General features: G+C 39.3%; 1 protein-coding gene and 1 long non-coding RNA gene across 4 annotated transcripts; both read right to left on the bottom strand.

Annotated features, from left to right (window-relative positions):
* Positions 15,446-16,108, bottom strand: LOC109726077 (14-3-3-like protein). The gene has a single exon (XM_020255505.1). It carries the CDS (start codon positions 16,106-16,108, stop codon positions 15,446-15,448), a length of 663 nt encoding a protein of 220 aa, XP_020111094.1.
* Positions 17,148-21,664, bottom strand: LOC109725487. 3 transcript variants are annotated; one of them, XR_002220276.1, is made up of 6 exons: positions 19,718-21,664; positions 19,475-19,621; positions 19,321-19,386; positions 19,156-19,223; positions 18,996-19,039; positions 17,148-17,196 (listed from the first exon to the last, which is right to left on the bottom strand). It is a non-coding gene; the product is annotated as an uncharacterized LOC109725487 (long non-coding RNA). The 3 variants fall into 3 exon arrangements; XR_002220278.1 differs by having other exon boundaries at positions 19,475-19,609; XR_002220277.1 differs by having other exon boundaries at positions 19,475-19,558.

Here is a 21,681-nt window from a genome sequence, read left to right as displayed (position 1 = left end):
CCTGATTTCCTTGATTTCTTTATGCTCCTGTTCATTTTCTTCCTCTTCTTGAGAAAAGTGTGAAAATATTGCCTTGGAACAAGCGGAAGCTTCCATAACAATTCTGCATAGTGTGGGATTGCATGCTTTTTGCATTATTTCCATACTTTTTTTTTCGGCAGTGATGACTCTGAGGGTAAAAGAAAAAAGAGGCGAGGCTGGTCTACATACTCAACTCATTTGCTCTTAGGCCAAAAATGAATTAGAAGGAATAGACTTCATTCCAGGTTTTTTATTGACTGCTATTCTATAACTTATTTTTTCTACTATGACTAATATACTTGTCTGGATATTTTTTCCTTTTCCTTTCAATACACAAAAATTTATTTAGATTTATGTTTGATTAATACTTTTTCTTTAATTATATGAATTTCTTGAATGTTATTTTTTATGGAGGTAGCAATTATGATAGATGAAAGAACAGGAATAGTTAGGAAGGGTAATACCTATGCAATTGGCCTTCGATTGTCCTCGTAGGTTCCATAAGAAGGGCCTTTTTCCTCCTCTTCGACTCATGATCTGCTTGATATTTTTGCAACATTTTTCTTTTAGCGGCACATATTTATTATAGATCTATAATTGTATTTTTTTTTTTCTTTGCAATTACTGTGTAAGCTATTTCTTCCATTTAAGATTTTCTCCAGTGATAATTGGTGTCTGACTTTTAGTGAGCGGTATATACATACTAAGATAGAATAATACAAATAGGGTACTAATTCATTTTACGTTATGCTTTGTTTGATGTCAATATTCATGCTATGAAGTTAACATTGTAAATAAAATTTTAAATAAATAATAAATGATCTAGAGCTAGGAAGATAGGGAAAGTATATTTGTTTTCGCTATATTCGGTTCCCTGATACCTTATAATTATTACTACAATCTATGGCAAAGACGACGCTCAGCGCTCATCCCTCACTTCTCTCTTTTGTTTGCTGTGATGACCTTTCCATGTGATGGCAAAAAGGTTGCCACCTGCTATAATGAGACCGTGCTTCTTTCCTAATACTAAGACGAGCAAACTTCGGATGGCTGTCTACGGGCAACTAGTTGCTGCGATTGATGACTGTGAATGTTATATTTGGGCCGCATTAGTCGAGGGCTTAGAGTAAATCTAATGAATGCTCAATTCATAGCGAAAGTCTGTAGCAAAATAATTATTTTGTCTGACACTTTGCGTTAAATGATACGAATAATACTGATATAATTGGTAGATGTTAATCCCAAACTATTAGTTCTTTTTTTTTTTTTTTTTTTTTTTTTTTTTATTTATTTGAATTATTGTGATATTTTTATCATATTTATGCTTTTACATATTCCTCAGTTCCAGGTTACTTATTCTCAACTCTTCCCTTTAGTTCTATTGCTATTCCTTATAATCTTCTGATGTTCAGTAGAACATGATATATAAGGGCCAATCTCTATGAGGTCTCTTTTTCTACCAAATTACTTATGATGTTGCAATCTCCCCCTTATGACTGCTCTTAAATGTCACAAGTACCTGAACATTTTTAGCATGATAGTCTACTTTGGAAGTAAGTTTGAACTTAACTCTTTCATAGGTGTAGGCCAAAAATAATTGGGCTTTGAAATACTGAATGCTTGGTTGTGGGTCTCAAAGAAAATATATTTATAGTTCAGTTCACGTTTTGCCTTACTTCCTATATTTGCTATATATATTATGTTGTAACATTGGTAAATGACTGGGAATAATACTGAAATAATGGGCAAACGTGTGCGAGAAGGTTAAACTCACGATATCTTGAAATTTAATATAGGTTTTTGACTAACTGTATTATTATGTTTTAGCAAGCTGCAATCTGGTAGGAGGTATAATCTGCGAACTATATCTTAACATCTTTTGCCCAATGTATAATGGGTTATTGAATCAAAGATTGATTTGGTTGGAAGAGATCAGAATAGTCTGATCAATTGCGTTTGTTTTTTGCCTGAATTTTGAGTGTGAATTAATTTTGAGTGCATTACATCGGGCGCTTATTGATGGCCAAGTTCGACTCAACTGGAAATCATGGGACGCCCTGTAGCTCATGTTTGGTGGGGTTAAGGGGTGGAAAACCCCTTACCCATGCATGACAAATGAGCTTTCAAGTTGACACTTTGTTTCGGAAATTGAAATTAAGATGAATTTGGTAGACAATGATGAGTTAATATTATTGAATAAGTGGGGACATTCAGATTTTTGAATGGATATTTTCCTACGATAATTGGTAGGCAAGTGTAGTTATTTATTGAGAAGAGAGTGTGAAATTTATATTTGATGGTATTTTCTTAATGTTTCATCTATTTTTCCTAAATTGTGAGTTGTAGGCATAAAATTGATTTCATTTTGGTGCTCAACTGAGGAAGAGAAGCCTGTGGACTGTTTGCAGCTGCATTGGTTCTATTTTTTGTATCAAAATCTTTCGAATGCATATATTATCGCTGCTGATTTATAAATTTGTTTTCTTTTTCCTGGCATTTTTTTTTTGTGAGTACCTCAAAAAGGTGCAGGTTTATCTATGCTTTTATGCGATGTTCGTCTTCAGGTTTCTGCTATTTTCTTATTTTGTTATGTCTTTATGAGATAAAGTAAGACCCATTTTTTAATCCAACTTTCTACCCAATCTTACTTGTCGTGCTAGGGTTGGTAACCGATGTATTATAAAAAGACCTTGAATTTTTTTCCTGCAGTGTTGAGTTTCATTTTATTTCCTGCACCAGTTTCTTTTTTTGCATATCTTATTGAGTTTTGTATGTATTTTGTATGAATTCTTGATTTGTTTCCCTCATTTGTTTACCTCTCTTAATCTTTTTCCTGGGGTTTTGATTAGTTTAGCCTAGTTGGGGATTTGGGAGCTCTAATCATTACTTGCTTTGGTTCAGCATGTACCTATGGAGGTTAAAAAACCTGTTTTCAGCTGGATTGGTTTTTTTTTGTGTAGTCGAATCTTCTGAACATGTATATTATTTATAGATTTGTTTTCCTTTTTAAATGCACATTTTCTTGATATAAGTACCTAAAAAATTTGCAGGCTTATATACACTTTTGTTCAATTTTCATTTTCAGATTTCTGCATTTTCTTATTTTGCTGTCTCTATGAGATGAACTAAAACTCATTTTAAAATCCAAATTTCCTCCTAGCCTTACATGCTGTTCTAGGATTAGTAATGTATTAGAGAAAGGACTTGAATTTTACTAATATTACTTGGTTTCATTTGTTTTGCTGTTTTTCTCAATTTTTCTGTTCTTCTTTAGGGCTATGATGATCAAAAGCACATGAGGATTTTAAATTTTCCTATTCTACTATATAATTTTAAGTGTGCACATGTGGTGCCTTCCCGGCGATTCAGAATTTGCCAGCAGCTCTCTTTGTACATTCTTTTTTTCATGAGGTGTGGATTGTGGGATTGGATCGCTTGATATTTAATTGGTGGCCAAATATGACCGTGGAGCATTTTATTTCTATTCAGTGCTTGGCTGTACTAGAGTTTTCTATTTCTATTTTTGTTTGCCATTAAATGGAGTAACTTTGTATGGCCTCCACTTCTTCGATACATCATTATTTTACTAATAATATTTGGTTTCCTTCATTCCTTGGTGTTTCTTTCTAATTGCTGGCTCTTTTTTGAGGCGGTGATGATAAGTTGAGGCAAATGTGGGGATTGCTTTTTCTGAACAAGTTCCTTAATTTCTTGGTGTTTCTTTCTATTTGCTGATCCTTTTTGAGGCGCCGATGATAACTTGAGGAAAATGTGAGAATTTTTTTTTTTCGAACAGGTTGAAGTTTGGACGGCCAGGTTATAGGCAACCACTTCCGACTGTTCTTAGCTTTGGTGGTTGCGCGTTTCTTATCCTTCATGGTTGCCCACATTTCCTCCCGCGATACTCTATCGGTGCTGCTATCCTGTGCTTATAAACAATGTTGTCGAACCAACTTGACTGAGCCTTACATTTCCTCTTTTTTTTTTTTTTTTTACTTATTAAATTTTTTTCCCTTGTTTTTCTCTTACCTCTTTTTCGTAGGTCATTATATTAGAATTTATATCGTTGTTGAGTTTGGTTCTTGCTTATTGATTTTTAAAATAAAATTTATGTGATTCAGAATAACCAAATATATTTGTAATTAGGGTTATTTGCATACACATTCCTACAAATATAGTGAATTGCAGAAATATCTCTGCAAAACGGAAACTCTATAAGTTGTCCCTGCAAAAGTCTAAAGTTATGCAGATATGTCCCTGCCGTTAAGGATTGTTAGAAAATTTTCGTTAACCACGGTTAAAATACTTAATCATGGTTAATTATAACGTGAATTTACGGTTCTATCCTTCTTCTTCTTCCTCCTATTCTTCTTCCCTCTTCTTCGTCGTCGGCGAGGGCGAGGGCGACGGCGGCGGCGGCGGCGGCGGCGGCGGCTACCGCGGCAAACCCTCTTCCTCTTCCTCTTCTCTCTTCCACTTCCCCTTTTTTCTTCCTCTCCCTCTTCCTCTTCCCCTTCTCTGCCGGCAGAGTATTGAAGTGCTTTCGGAAGCATACACATACATATATGCATACTTTTATTTATGTTTAATTAACTTAACTTTGGATCTTTAATTAATCCCATGGTTTTTTAGGTGGGTGTTCTTATCAAGTCCATTGACTTTGCTCTCGGAGAAATAAAACGATGGATGGCTCCTCAAAGGGTTAATCTCTCTCTCTCTCTCTCTCTCTCTCTCTCTCTCTCTCGATCCATCAAATGATAAAAAATTTTATGAAAAATTTTTGTACAGCTGAATTACATAAAAAAACATAATCAATTTAGTAATGGGAATGATATAGTAATTGTTTTAACAGATTTATTACGGGGAAGAACGCGCCGCAGGCAGAGAAGGGGAAGAACGCGCCGCCAGCAGAGAAGGGGAAGAACTCAGAGCACTTCAATGCTCTGCTTCAAGAGATGAGGCGAGGAGGTTCATTACTTCTTAAATATATATCAATTCTCCCTCTCCCTCTTCCTCTTCCATTTTCTTCTTCCTCTTATTCTTTCTCTTCCCTCTTCTTCGTCGTCGACGAACCCGACCCCGCGCCGCCGCCGTCGTCCGCTCCGGCGGCCCAAAGAGGAAGAGAAAGAGAAGGGAAAGAACGGTATTTTGGAGGGATATATTTGTGAGGGCAAAATGATCATTTCACAAAAAAACTGTTAAAAAATAAATAGTTCTCTAACGGATGTTAACCAGAGGGATATATCTGCACAAATTAGGACTTTTGCAGGGACAACTTATGGAGTTTCCGTTTTGCAGGGATATTTTCGCAATTCACTATGTTTACAGGGACGTGTATGCAAATAACCCTTGTAATTAATAGTAATTTTATTAATGGATTTCCGTGGCAATAATGATAGATGAAAGAAATTTGGCTTAAGCTGTCCTCTTGGCCCGTAGGAGTGCATACTCCTAATTAAATACACATGTCGTATGAGCCTTGATTTATTTTCTCCCGCAATTTATGATCTGCTATATTTTTTAAAGCAAAAAAAAACCCAAACATCATAGATTTATTTAGGCTTTTCTCTTTTTTTTTTTTTGGTTTTCCTCCGAGACTACTTTATACTCTTTTTGGTTTAACTTTATATGAATTCGCATTCTGAATTGTAGATTCTAAGTTCTAAATCCTGAATATGAATTTTGAATTTTCAAAATTGTTTTGTGGGAGAGACTCTAATGTGAATAGCCTTTTTCCCACATCATACACAAACACCTTTTCATCAAGTTCAGAGCTATAGTGGCGGTGTAGCCTATCAATGACCATCCTGTGTAAGGACAGAGATTTTGGCAGTATAGCTAAACTCTCAGTCGACGATGTTTTTGTGTATAATTTAATTACAAAAGCACTCGTCAAGTTTCGTGTGAAAATGAGTTAAAACGGAGATTCTACGCGATTTCCAAGTTTCACTTAAAGTGAATAGTAACTTGGTTTTCCGAAGAGCTCAATGCGTAGAGTTGGCTTCTGGCTCGTACTGGACTCCGTTCATAGCAGTCTAATAGCTCGTTTCGACCGGCTCAGCTATTCTAGAACTGATGGCACTGACGGATTTTGGGTTTGACGCACGAATTTTGAGAAAATCTGAAAATACATGTTTCTTATGTAATTGTGCGTCATTTTGGCCTTTTGGAGAGAGAATGGATTTCGTCGTGAATCCGTGACCGATCAAGGTGAACCAAAATCGTGATTTTATTGTCTCCGCCGTGCTTATCGCACTAGTGTGATCTGTTTGCAAATCTGACGGACGGATTTGGGGATATTGCGCGTTGTTCGAGGAGAGGTCGGTGATGGCAAAACGGTAATTTTGCAAAAGTTGCGACATTTTATGTACCGTTTCGCGTGAAACCGGATGTGGAGGTGCTTTCGCGTTGTTTTACTCGCGATGTGAGGGACTCAAAATAAAATATTGAGTTTTGATGGGTTTTTTCGCAAAGTGGAGCTATGTGTATTTAAGGTCTTCTAGGGTTTCACCTTGGAAACCCTAACCCTACCCCGAGCTACCCCTAGCCACTTTCCTTCGTCTCCCCTGACCTGGCCGCGCGCCTCCCGGTCGTCGCCGACCGAGCTCCGGCCGGCCACAGCCTCCCTCAGTCGCTTTCCTCCCTTTTCCATCTCTTTGTTTTCCACCTTTCTCTCCACCAACCTGACTCGAGCTTAGGAGAGGATTGAACCTTCTTTCTCGGCCGCTTCCACCCTTCGCCGACCTCAGGCAGTCGGCCGCTGCCGCCGCCGCCCGTGAGCCGCCCAGAGAGCCGCCGCTGCTGCTCCTGCAGCCTGCAAACAGTTAGGTCGAGCTTAGGCCGAGGTAGCTCAGCTCCCTCCCCTCGCGCCGCAGCCGCCGGAGGCCTCTCCCGCCGCCGTCCCCGGAGCCTCGGCGACCTTCCCCGCCGGTCGCCGCCGCCTCTACGGGCAGCCGCCGCCGCCACCTTGGCCAACCCGTGACCCGCTCAGGCCGAGGCAAGCTCGCAACTCCTTCCCTACGCCGCCGCCGCTTGGGACCGCACCGGAGTCATCCTTCCGGCATCCAGAAACTCCCCGCCACCNAGCTCGCGACTCCTTCCCTGCGCCGCCGCCGCTCGGGGCCGCACCCGAGGCATCCCTCCGGCCTCCGAAAACCCTCCTCCGCCGTCTCGGAGCTCCACGGCCGCCGCCGTGGCCGCCATTGCCCGTGGAACCCGAGCCTTAGCTGGTGCGGGCTCGGTTTGCTCCGCCGTCGCCACCGTCGCTCTCTGCCGCCAACCGAGGTGAGCACCATACTCCTCACCTCCCCCGTACCCATTCCTGGCACCCGCGCGTAACATCGTGCCGCCGGAAGCCGGCCGGAGCAAGCTTGCTCCGGCCAAGCTCGAAATAGGGCTTAGTTGAGTGGGTTTATTGTTCTGAGCTTCCCGAGGCCTCCCGATCAATACGGAAGGGAGCACAATGATCGTGATTCATTGCTGATCATCGTGCTCACCTTGGTTTCTGTCGGAAAGGCCCCGTTCCACTGTTTCGGCGGTGTCGACCTTGTCGAGCCTTTTTGGCTACTGTTTCTGGATTACGTGCATTGTTCCGACGATCCGAGGCTGTTCTGATGTCTTCGGAGGTGAGCACGGTGATCGTTGATCAGTGCTGATCATAGCGCTCACCTTATTTTGGATCAGTGGATGTCATATCGGCCTGTTCGGCGCGATTTTCCCCGACTGCGCGTTGTTCGCAGGACCTTCGGGTTGCTCCCGCGCTTCCCACAGTGAGCTGTTGCACTCAGGACCGTGAGCACGGCCTCCGGCACGTCGAAACCTGTTAGTACGTATCACGGCGGATCTTAGAAGTCCTCGGATCATAGAAGTCGCCCGATTTACATAAAATAATGGATTTTATGTAAACATAGGGACTTTTATGCATTTGTACACCTTGTGGCTACTGTGGGCGGTGCGTTGGTGTGTGTGGTTACCTTCGGACTGATTGTCTATGATCTGATAGTTTTCGCGAAAATCGAAAAGTCGATTCCGGCGCGTTTTTTGGTGAAATTCACCGAAAGAACGCGGTTTCGGTTCAGATTTCTTCCGACGTGGTTTGGTTATCCTGTAAATTATCGCTGAGCCTTGTTGGCTGGTCACCATCATCATTTTGTGGGTTCGGTGATGATGGGTGAGCGACGGTGGGTTCCGGTGTCGAAATAGATACTTTTGGGAACCCAGATTCGTACAATTTTTCGGCGATAATTGTATAATGGTGTTATCTTGTGTTTGCTGCCAAAACATCCAAATCGGAGTGTTTTGGGGCAACAGGTGACTCGTGATACGAGTCGGTGAGTTTCGGGACACTTAGTAGGTCCCGACGGCGTCCCAGTATGGTTTTCGGGACTGCTGGTGAGTTACGGTGATCGGTTTTGGGAAAACCGATCAGGGGACTTGTGTGGGGGGATTGTGAGTCTCGTGCTTCTAGTGAGTAGGTTGGTGACTGGCCCGTTGGATTTTCGTAGGTCCGGTTGACTTGTGCTTACCCAGTGTTCTGACGCGATTATGACAGGTAGGTGCTTCGAGCTGGTAGTCGGTGAGATCGTTTCACTTTTTCTCTGTTCTTTCATATCAGTATCGTAGTCTCTACATGTCTTTGCTTTGATTATCATTCGTATATCATACTTTGTTGGTTGCATTTTGTTAGTTGTTGATAGACATGTAGAACAGGTTGCATATATATACTGTATATCTGTGGACCTTGGGTCTAGGCAACACATCGACTCCTTTGTCGTGTGTTTCGATCTAGTTGATTGTGGTTCGGCGTTGTACGCCCTTACACCTGGCTTCGGCCAAGGCATCGGTCTCTTTTTGCCGATTTTCATTTTGAGCATATCAGCATGATTTAGTCACAGCACTGTATATTCTAGACACCAAGTTGGTTTAGCCACCAACCAAGGGGTGTACGTATTCGGATAGGTCGTCGGTGACGCATGAATAAGTTGGCAGTGTCTGCTCTGTGACAGACAACGCTTGAGGTCTGCGGACCAATATAGCAGCATCAGATTGGGTTTGGTTTGGACTATCCACCTTTGAGGCATCCGATCAATTGAGTTTTTGGTTACAGTAGTAGTTTTGTTCTTGCTCAGTTATTATCCTGTTTCTATTACTACTGTAGTTGCTCTTATGTCATATCATATTCATATCTGTTGTTCTATCTCCTTTGGTTTTCAGTGATTACGGCTTGCCTTTGTGGCTCTGTCATACCCACTGGGAAACCATGGTTGCGGTTTCTCACCCCCCATTCCTCCTAGGCTATATGGACGAGGAGTTAGTATTTGGGCTCGATAGGAGGACGATCTAGCTAGTCAGTAGTAGCGACCGTCACTCTGGTTATATTTCTTCCCGCATTTAGTAGTTGTTAATAATAAATGGTTCAGTTAGATGTTTGAATGCTTGTGATTTTCGTTATGCATGATTAGAGATTTTGTGGATCACTGGTTTTGGTTTTATGGATATTTAGCTCTCGGATTTATGTATTTATACATATTTACGCATCGTGGTTTTCTACCCCTCGAGGTAGTTGATTTTCAAAATAGAGTTTCTGTGTGAGAAACAGTTTTAAAAATGTTTTCGAATGGTTTTCATGAATGAATGAATTAGAGTTTAAAAAGAAAAGCTTCCGTGTGGGGAGCACTTTTATATAGGATGTTTGTTGTATTGTGCATTGCATCATCCAGCGCCTAAGGAGTGCTTAGAGGCATGCATTATCTCTAAGGATCGTTAGTTGTATGAAAATGCATATCATGAATTGGTTGTTGATTCGTAAATATAGGTTGTGGTTGAGAACCTGTTGTATAGTTGGTACGCTGTGCAAATACAAAGGAGATTCTTCCGAGTGGACAGAGGAACTTTGTATTTGTGGCGGATCTGTACGTCACGTGGGTCAGGTTGAAAAGAAAAAAAAAATTAGCATGTCTTCCGCAACTCTGTTTCAAAATGGTAATGAATTTTAAAAAGGTTTTTAAAATCGGCCCCGGGGCGTGACATCCTGCCTAACTCCTTACCTTCAGCAACTCAGTTATCCTCAAATTTAGTCGAAACCTGAAAATAAGAAATAAACTTTTTAGGAGAATTTGAGCAAAGTATATTTATTTTCCTTATATTTTTCATGGAATTTCGAATTATCTAGCTGAATTTCGGATTGCTTAGCTGAACTCTGAATTATCTACCTGAATTCTGGATTGAAAATTCAGAATTCAGAATTCAAAATTGCATCGAATTATTCAATGAATATAAAAGTTTAGAATTTAGAATTCTGATCTGATCTGCAATAAGATATTTGATACATATAAAAGGATAGAATTCAGAATACGAGAAAAAAAAGTAGAATTCAGCAGAATTTCATATAAAATCTAATATTTAAAATTTAGAAACTGAAATTTAAAATTTAAAATTATAAACTTTTAAAATTTAGTATTAGTAATTAAGATAAAATATAAATTTTTACAATTTTAAGTTTTAAACTTTAACTTTCAAATTTCAATATTTTAAATATTAAATTATAAATTGAATTTGAAAAATTCAAATATTAAATTTCAACTTCATATGTTAAAATTTAAATTTTAAACTTCAACATTTTAAATTTTAAATTTAAATTTAAATTTTGGATAAATAAAAAATTTTGAACTTTAAATATTTAATTGTTCATTTCTTTTTTGATTAAATTTTATAATCAACTTTAGTAATACATATAATAAATCGCGCTTCAAACGTCAATTTTTTTTTCCCTCTCTATTTAAATAATTTTCTTAATTTTTCTTCTCTTCATGTTTTTAGAGTTTAAAAGTTAAATGTAACGACCCAGTCCACTAGCAATAATAACTCGTTGGGCCCAACCACCGGCCCAAAATGCTTAAGCCTAGTTATTATTAATAGTGTCTAAGTCTCTTATAAACCCAATGACAACCCCATTCCTATCCGATGTGGGATTATTGGGGTGTCACAGAAAACTTGTAAATGCAGTTGTAGTTGTTTCACTCTCTGATACCATCTTAATCTGTCACGTCCCGGGACCGATTTTAAAAGCCATTTTGAAAACAGAGTTGCGGAAGACGTGCTAATTTTTTTTTTTTTTTCAACTTGGCCCACATGACGTACAGATTCGCCACAAATACAAAGTTCCTCTGTCCACTCGGGCAGAGTCTCTTTTGTATTTGCACGGCGTACCAATGGATACAACAGGATCACAACCACAACCTACATTTACCAATCAACAACCAATTCATGATATACATTTTCATACAACTAACGATCCTTAGAGATGATGCATGCCTCTAAGCACTCCTGTCTGCGACCACGAATGACATACCTCACACGGTTAATCTTATTTTCTGTTTTCACCATGGTGTAGTATTTATGATTCAGATTAACATTTAAATATGTATGGTTATCAGGTATTGTGGATTTATGGCTTCCAATAAACGCAAGCGTTTATTGTTAATTATCCCTACAAAGTGTTAGGGCACCTTCGATTGAGAGACCTTTGTAATGCCGAAATGGACTGAAATTGAATAACATAATTCAGTATACAATTACATAGCTTAACCAGGGGCATCTCCCTAGTGTACATGAATATAATAAAATGACATGAATATGACGATTGATTGAATTTGATTCTGAACCTTAGTTATATATATTCGAAGATATCAAAGTGTATGATCAAATTGATTTGGTTGGGCTCTATATGTTTCAGTGCTTCAACAATATTGTTCACCCTAAGATGAAAGGTTGATTAAATTCCATGTATATACATGGGGATTTAATCAGATTTGATCCAAATTAAACTCTAATTAAATGAATTAGAGTTTGATTTAGTTAATTGAACTTTAAATATATGTGATAAAGTCCAATGGGATTTAATTTGATATTCCATTTAAGCCTTCATCCTAAATGTATGTGTTAGGATTAGCCTAAATATTTTAAATTAGACTCCAATTTAATATCTCAAAGTCCAGTGTAATTAAGCTATATGCTTATATGTTAGAGCTTAAATATGTCTCACATTGAGTTCACCATAAGGTGAAATATTAACTAAATCCTAATTATATATATTAGGATTAGTCAAAATTTGATTTAAATTAAACTCTAAGTGTATGTATTAGAGTCTAATTCAGTTTCATTTGGGTTCACCATGAGGCGAACTATCAACTAAATCCTAATTATATATATTAAGATTAGTCAAAATTTAATTTAAATTAAACTCTAAGTGTATGTATTAGAGTTTAATTCATTTTCATTTGTTTGAACTCTAAGTAAATGTATTAGAGTTCAATAAATTTTTTTTTTTTTTTTTTTGATTAGGTGAAACCTAATTTATTATTTAGAATTTGATCTAATATGAATGTGGTAACAATATGACTCTAGCTTAATGTGCTAAAGAATTGGATTAAAAAGTTGGTAAGACTTAGTTTCATATTCAGGTTGTACCTAGCCTATGTGGCTTAGGTTCAAGAGTGGATTTGATTGATAAGCATAATTTCAAATCTTGATTTGGGTTAAATATTTGGATTTGGTGCTAGTCCATATGAGGAAATCCATGGCTTGGTTCAATTCTGCTGTGGATTCAAGCATGGTCCAAATTGGGCCCATATAATTATATTCAGGCATGGATTAGATTTAAGCCCATATGGTTGAGGCCTGAATTGAATTTAAATTCTGGATATGGGCTTGGGCTCAGTTTGGGCCCGCATGGCTTAAGTCCAAGTTTTCTTTAGGCAAGCTATAGAATTGGGGCCCAAATTTTTGTTTGAGCTGAACCTGAGTTATGTGTTCACATTTGGGCTGAGCCGGAGTTGTGTAATTTGAGGTGGGTGTAGACTCAATCCATTGTTTTGAGGTGGTTAATTTGGGATTATTGAGATCAAAATATTTAAATGTATGATTCAGAATCAAATTCATCACTTAAAAATTTCTAGTGCATTTTTTTTTTATTTGTCAAATTCTCAGTCATGAATCATATAAAATGTCCAATGCGATTAAATCTCAATTTGGTCTAATTTGGCCAAATCGAAAGATTCGACTTTGGATAGAATCAAAGAGCTCGATTATCTTTCGAACATCCCATTGTTCTTCCAATAAAAGGACGATCAAAAGAATATTAATTGATAACCCGATTAATTTTCTTTTGTCTCCTCATTATAGGAGAATCAAGAGAACACATTTTTTTTTATCTCCTTTGAAAATACAAGACAACAAAGATAGATAATTCTTCTTTGTCTCTTTTACATTCATGGGACAACTAAGGTGGAAAAATCCCTTGCTTGCCTCCCTTTTTTTAACAAAGCTCCCTCTCTTTTTCATAAATAGAGAGTAATCTCTTTCTTTCTTTTGATAATATATATATATATATATATATATANGACGGTTGATTGAATTTGATTCTGAACCAAGATATCAAAGTATATGATCAAATTGATTTAATTGGGCTCTATATATTTCAGTGCTCAACATTGTTCACCTCAAGATGGAAGGTTGATTAAATTCCATGTATATACATTGGGATTTAATAAGGTTTGATTCAAATTAAACTCTAGTTAGATGCATTAGAGTTTGATTTGATTAATTGAACTTTAAATATATATGATAAAGTCCAATGGGATTTGATTTGATATTCAATTTAAGCCTTCATCCTAAATGTATGTGTTAGGATTAGACTTCAATTTAATATCTCAAAGTCCAGTGCAATTAAGCTCTATGCTCATATGTTAGAGCTTAATTATGTCTCACATTGAGTTCACCATAAGGTGAAATATTAACTAAATCCTAATTATATATATTAGGATTAGTCAAAATTTGATTTAAATTAAACTCTTAGTGTATGTATTAGAGTCTAATTCAGTTTCGTTTGTTTGAACTCTCAGTAAATGTATTAGAGTTCAATAATTTTTTTTTTTTTTTCATTAGGTGAAACCTAATTTATTATTTTTATCTTAGTCATATATACTAAGATAAATAGATGGTTTGATTAATTCTAAACAAATAATTTAGAATTTGATCTAATATGAATGTGGTAACAATATGACTCTAGCTTAATGTGCTAGAGAATTGGATTAAAAAGTTGGTAAGACTTAGTTTCATATTCCGGTTGTACCTAGCCTATGTGGCTTAGGTTCAAGAGTGGATTTGATTGATAAGCATAATTTCAAATCTTGATTTGGGTTAAATATTTGGATTTGGTGCTATTGGATTTGGTGCTAGTCCATATGAGGAAATCCATGGCTTGTTTCAATTCTGCTGTGGATTCAAGCATGGTCCAAATTCGGGCCCATATAATTATATTCAGGCATGGACTAAATTTAAGCCCATATGGTTGAGGCCTGAATTGAATTTAAATTCTGGATATGGGCTTGGGCTCAGTTTAGGCCCGCATGGCTTAAGTCCAAGTTTTATTTAGGCAAGTTATAGAATTGGGGCCCAATTTCTGTTTGACCTGAACCTGAGTTTTGTGTTCACATTTGGGCTGAGCCGGAGTTGTGTAATTTGAGGTGGGTATAGACTCGATCCATTGTTTTGAGGTGGTTAATTTTGGATCATATGAGATCAAAATATTTAAAGGTATGATTCAGAATCAAATGTATCACTTAAAATTTTCGAGTGCATTTTTTTTATTTGCCAAATTCTCAGTCATGAATCACATAAAATGTCCAATTCAATTAAATCTCAATTTGGTCTAATTTGGCCAAATCGAAAGATTCGACTTTGGATAGAATCAAAGAGTTCGATTATTTTTCGAACATCCCATTGTTCTTCCAATAAAAGGACGATCAAAAGAATATTAATCGATAACCCGATTAATTTTCTTTTGTCTCCTCATTATAGGAGAATCAAGAGAACACATTTTTTTTATCTCCTTTGAAAATATAAGACAGCAAAGATAGGTAATCCTTCTTTATCTCTTTTACATTCATGGGACAATTAAGGTGGGAAAATTCCTTCCTTGCCTCCTTTTTGTTGTAACAAAGCTCCCTCTCTTTCACACATAGAGAATTAATCTCTTTCCCTCTTTTTGATGATATAATAATTTTTTGCAAAGAGAAGAGCACTGCTCTCTCCCTCTTTCGATGATGCTATATCATTTGTAAAGAGAAGAGCACCGCTTTCTCTCTCTTTCGATGATGCTATATCATTTGTAAAGAGAAGAGCACCGCTTTCTCTCTCTTTCGATGATGCTATATCATTTGTAAAGAGAAGAGCACCGCTTTCTCTCTCTTTCGATGATGCTATATCATTTGTAAAGAGAAGAGCACCGCTTTCTCTCTCTTTCGATGATGCTATATCATTTGTAAAGAGAAGAGCACCGCTTTCTCTCTCTTTCGATGATGCTATATCATTTGTAAAGAGAAGAGCACCGCTCTCTCTCTTTATGTATAGATTGGGTTTGCCGTCAATAATACATCTTAGGCATTTCATCAAATAATTGGTATGCATGATTCGTCGGCGCCAACTCCGTCAGAGCAATATCCTGAACTGCCTTGTAGGCGGCGAGGGTGTTCTCGGCGGCCTCCTTGCGCTTGGCCCCGGCCTTGAACTCGGCTAGGTAGCGGTGGTAATCGCTCTTTATCTTGAGGTAGAAGATCTTGAAGTTGACTGTAGCGAGGTTGAGGCTGTTGCTGACGAGCCTGCTGAGATTGGTCTGCATGTTTGCGAGGTGCGAGCCGTCGACGTCCGGGAACTCGTCGAACGAGTCTGCGCTGGCGGCCGAGAGCTCGCTGTTGATGTCCACGGGCCGTCCACCGCCGTGCACCAATCGCGGCGCATTCTTCAGCACGTCCGCCGCTGATCCATAGCTGTCGCGGCACGACTGCAGGACATTCTGCAGCACCTTCTCGGCAGCTGGGGCTGCCACCGCCTGGGCGTGCTCCGCCTTGTGCGCTACAGCCTGGACTGATGCCTCCACTAACGATTTCGGCGAGTTGATCGCTGCCAACCCTGCCAGCGCCTGGCAGAGCTTCGCGTAGTGTGCCTTCGCGTAGAGCCCCGCGGCGTCGAAAACGCGGCTCACGCGGTGTAGCCGCTGCGTCTCGCCCGTAGCTGGCTGCTGCAACATGCTATCGTCTTCGTTGTGGGGGATCAAGGATCCGCTGGTGGTGCGCGAGATGCAACGGCTGCTGTCGGAGAGGGAGTAGACTTAGAAACCTCTTTTTAAAGAAGCGCTGTTCATTGCAGACATAGATCGAACACCTGGTGAGCGGTGACGAGGAGGGCCATGTACAAGAACGTGGAGAGGGAGAGGCAAAGAGGAAGTAGAGGACGCCGCCACAGATGTTGGTGAGCTCGGCCTCGATCTGGGCGCGGTAGGCGTGGATGGCGGGCGTAGGCGACGAAGGTGAGGGTGAGGACGAGGCCGCGGTGGGCGTTGCGCCCGCACGCGGCGGTGCCGCCGACGCGGCGCACGAAGATGAGGTGCGCGTTGAGGAGGCGGAGGCTGAACTAGTGGGTCGCCCATCGCGGCTGCCGACGACGGCGGTGTCGGGAGGAGGACGCCGCGGGCAAGGAGGCGTGCGGCCTCAGCGGCGCAGGAGACCTCCTATGTAAGGAAGTGAATTCTAGAAATTCGAGGATTGTACTTCATCCAGGATTGACTAACTGTCGAGAGAATACCCATTGTGGGAGTTAAAAATGTCCAAAACACAAAAAGTGCTTTGGAGTTGAGTTCCCGAGAGCAAATAAGCAAAAATCTGAACTTGGCAGATTTTGCTCTCGGGGACCGGTCCCTGGAAGGGAGGACCGGTCCCCATAGCTAAGGGTCGCGGGGGAGGTCGATGCGAACGGTCCCTAAAAGTTCCCCTTTCAGGAACCTGTCACGCCCGTGTACCAACGGAAGCGTATCCGGTAGCGTGCACAGACCCGCCGTGTACACCACAACTCAAGCATACACCAGGCGTCTACAATCAATAAAATAAAAGCATATGATTCTAAGCAGGTAATCAGAGCCAGACTTAAAAGTTTAAACTTATACAATCCCAAAGCCTTAATACAATAAAGAAAAACAAAGTACAATTTACAATAACTTAATATACATCTCTGTACTAAACTACATAAACTGAAGAAGGTCGTCTAGTACACGTCCAAAAAGGCTCTAGCTAGCCGCTGACCCCTCGCCAGGAACCCTAGCCTTTCCCGCTGTGGAAGGCTCTGTCAAAAAAACACAACAACAAAGAGGGCGTGAGAACTATTAAACAATAGTTCCCAGTGGGTAAGCCGCCAAGAGTGGCGAAGTACACCACTAGGTAAACTGTGGCACGAGTAGATAGCAATAAATAAGCAAGTGATGTAATAAGCAAGTAAATGCAATAAGTATAAAAGTAGCTACTCATGCTATCTACTTAACCGTAAATAAATGTGTATCAATAGTTTGCAAGTATCAGTTAACACGAAAGATATTATCATTCACATTGATTAATAATTTAACGAACATACACCAAATTGCATACATAATTATGTTTACTGAAATTGCAGATAATATCATGTAATTACCTCCTGCATTAGCAAGAACGAAACATATTGTCAATATGTTGCTAACCAATCATGATGTCAACTTCTAGGTTATTCATCACTAAACTTACTTTAGATGTCAACTGTCTAGTTTGGTCATCAATAAGTTCACTTGTCCAAAGACATCAAGTAACTTTACTACTATATCCAACTAAAGTTGAAGCACTTGTCATAACCCAATTTTCAGTAGACTTACGCAAGGTAAGATCCAAGCCGCGCCGTGCCTAATGGCCCCGTGGTAGTGTACACTCCCCACGGCAATCCACTTCGGCGCTCACTTCGTACATGAGCGAGCAACTGTCGCTAGGCTACTCGGGAGTGCTGGCTTGGGGGGAAGCGACCCCGCAAGCGTAAACCGTAGTCCAAGGTACAAATACCACAACAACATTATGTCTCTGACATGGAATCTCAAGCCACTCCGGAGTGCGAGGCTAGGGGGGCGCTACCCCCGCAAGCGTGTACGAAAGAGCGTAATGGCATGCTAGCTATCATCCATGGCACAAATATTCCAACTACATCATGTCTCAAACATGGAATCTCAGCTCGACCCAACGTCGATACTGTAGTGCCCAATCATAAGTCACTATCAACACTTGTTGACATGATTCTATCAATAGCTAGTTTAACTTGACAAGTTTAAACTTTACATTATACTAGTGATTCTATCAGGCTATACCTGGTCGGTCACTCAAATCTCTCACTACTCCTTCCACATAAGGAAAGTGGTTTACTAATGTCATATTTAAAGACTTATGACACGCATCCTGTAGTCCAATATAAACCTCTACTTGATCATCCAAGTATGTCATCATATCCAAATCTAGTTATTTACTAGATTATATTCAACTGAATAATCATTCAAGTTATGCCATCATAAGAAATTCTAGTCACTTACTAGAACATATACCATAATGTGAATCTATCATATGAAAGTAGAAACTAACAGAATATTGTACGCAAGCAAGATAAAAGATAAAATGCTCTTCACATGATCTCTATACCATTCATTTTACAACTTGGCCTGTATATGCAAATGGATGCCTTTATCAGATTTATTCAGAGTTTAGCCCTTATACTTACTATATAGCATTGCATAGCACAACCCCGAGTACAACAATTTCTTTGTCGTTCAACCGCGTTAATTGGTACACTCATGATATTACCATTATATCCACTTGAGTGACATCAAGTGAAATTGTTTATGCAAGTTATTATCATCATGCATGCATAGTAATTCAACAAATGGCTATGTAAAATGAACAGACATAAGTCTTCCATTTCTATTGAGGGATGCTATCATATCCAATATGATCTACACATTGACGCATTTCTCAATGCCTTGAACTATACATATATATTCACATGAATATAATAACTTCAACTCAGATGTCAAAGGAGATATAGAGAGAATTCACCCTTTTCGGGAAGGTCAGACCCACCTATTACTATCTCCCACAATTAACTCCAATAGGCCTCAACTCTGCTGAAAAGCAAACATCAAGATCGGATTAAAACTACGGCCGAAATGCCCGATTTCGGCTCGATTCACATTTCGTATTAAGTAGTAACATAAATCGCTGTTTTGGTTCTCTTTAGTACCTCAAATTAAGTCTCTAAAGGCTTCCCAAAGCCAACCAAAGATGACCCAAAGGTCGGCTGAATTCCCGCTGCGAACAACATCAACACGACATTAGTAAACTTGTATATGCATTAAAATGGCCGAAACCTGAATAATTCAGCTTCCTAACTGAAATTTCCACTTACCCTGGTTAGAACACCTTCCAAACCAGTTCCCAAGATCACCAATTTGATTCAATAAGGTTCTGAAACCTGCTGCGAAGCAAACATGCCAAACTGCATCAAGTTGGTCCAACAAATCGCATTTAGGTCCGAATTAGCTTTGTAAGTAGCTAATTACCTCAAGCAAGCTTCAAAGTAGATTATCCCTGATTTAAGGGGGTCAATTCACAGCTAAAAATCTCACCTCTAGCTGCTGGAACCCCTGTTACACGCAGATGGAAGCAACGACACCAAAATGCGTCAAAATCCGACGCTAAACGATGAACTAGAGAGAAATCAAGTTAAATATCCCTCTAAAACTCTCTGTCAGTGATTCTCAGCATTAAACATGAAGCATACTGTCCAAAACACTCCATTTTACCTTTTAAAAGCTGGCCCCAAGTCCACATAAACAGCGAGCGTCGAGCGGGACGCGAAACCGGCGCAAAACGACGACATCTTTGTAGAGAGAGAAAAATCCTAGAGAGAGATAGTGAAGGAGGTGAAGATGCCTTTCTCTAAGCTCTAGCACCATCTGAAGGGGTCCAGAGGTCGAGCTGGGAGGATAAGGCTGAGTAAAAGGTGTGAAAAGACCAAAATAGCCCTGTTGCCACGCAGCTGCAAACTCTGCTGCTTGCTGTACCGGTACAGCATTGATGTTGTACCGGTACACAATGCAAAAATTCGAGAGAAAGCCACAGCAATGCGCTTTCTTGCTTTTAGCCATTCCACCACTTATCTAACTTCTCCAAATACTTGTCCCAGCCCTTTAGAATATGTAGGGTAGTCCCATTTACCATTTTCCATATTCAAACTTCGCAATTTATCAAATTCAGAGCATTGCAATCAATTTGCGATGCACTTGTCCATTTCCAGTTACCTTCTCACTTCATTAACTTGTCAAAACCTTTCAAAGGTCTGTCAAAAATCGTGGACCAGTTCCAAAAGCCAATTCAACCCTCGAACTTGCCAATAGGTCTAAAATTCAGTATATTACATTCACCCCTCCTAAATAAAAGTTTCGTCCGCGAAACTAGAACTGAATCCTCATTCCATATCATCTAAAAGGGATGACAATCCATTCCATCGTTGTTCATGAGTTCATATCACTTTCTCACAAATAAAAGCTCTTCTTTCATTCATAGATTCCATGATTGTAATGGATGAAAATCTATTTCAACTTTTCCAATGATTCGAGGATAAAATCTAACCTTTCTCATCATGCTCATATGAAGGGGCTTAGTTCTTCATTTGGTAAAAAGAATTCCAAGGGTACCATTTGCACTAGGGTTCAATAAATATAATTATCTCGAGTTCCAAATCATCCATCGATTCTCAAAAGTCAAAACTCTTTAAGATATTGCATTTTCGGTGCAATTCTATTTCAAAATAAAATCCATTCCTATTTTCTCAAATAGGTTGAAGCTAAAACCCAACTTGTTCTGTCTTGGTTCTATAACTGGAGCGTAACCATTCCTTACTAGGTTTCCTAGGTTACTTCTGATGTGCAACTTGTGCTTGACGAGATAATCACATACCAGTGATTGATTTGTATCATCCAATAGTCATAACCCTCTCATATAGCTTGTAGTCTTTATATTCCTCAATCATAACTAGCTTGATAATGAACTAGTTAGCCCTGATGGTAACCCTTCACTAACAAATTGGAATTGATTGTCTCTTCCATCAATCCATTGAAGATGGATTCCTTATTTACTAATTAGCATCGAGTCCCAATGTCTTAGTATCATATTTCATTCTGTCACTAGGCGATAATCCCAAATTCACATTAATGGATACTGCTCCATGTCAAGCTCAGACAAATTCCATTAATGTTGTCTTTACAGCTTTACTGTTTTCCTTTACACCAATCATAAAGCAAAGCATAACCATTTCCTCACCGAGAAATTTTCCTCACGTACTCAAATTCGATTTCCATTCAAGTCTACGCAAGCTCAAGTTGGAGCTTTGCTTCTGCCAACATCACTCGGGACATCACTATTGGATCTTGTAAGTAGATCAATTCAGATGAGCTTTCTTTAATACTGTTTTGAGAGTGTGATGCTCAAGGTATTCATTGTCCCAAATCCAATTTAGGCAATAGAGGGGAATCAACTTATACTTCACCCAGCGAGGTTAAACCCTTCAAGATGCATTGTATAATGTTCAGAGTTCCAAGGCGAATCAATTTAGTTCGCATGAGCCATAGTACAAAGTATCTCAGAACTAAGTTTCAATCAAAACCATTCTATTAAATCAATCCTACATGCATAAAGGAAAGAAATAATGCTATTCAACTCGGCCAACAGCCGATCAGAGATGCAACTAAAGCAATCATTATAATCA

This window comes from Ananas comosus, linkage group 20 (assembly GCF_001540865.1).
Source record: "Ananas comosus cultivar F153 linkage group 20, ASM154086v1, whole genome shotgun sequence".
Classification (NCBI taxonomy): domain Eukaryota; kingdom Viridiplantae; phylum Streptophyta; class Magnoliopsida; order Poales; family Bromeliaceae; genus Ananas; species Ananas comosus.
Note: the sequence above shows the minus strand (reverse complement) of the source record. Positions and strands in the feature narration are given on the sequence as shown.

Excerpts from the sequence above, each read along its gene's own strand:
- LOC109726077 (XM_020255505.1), bottom strand. The coding sequence starts at position 16,108 with ATGTTGCAGCAGCCAGCTACGGGCGAGACGCAGCGGCTACACCGCGTG.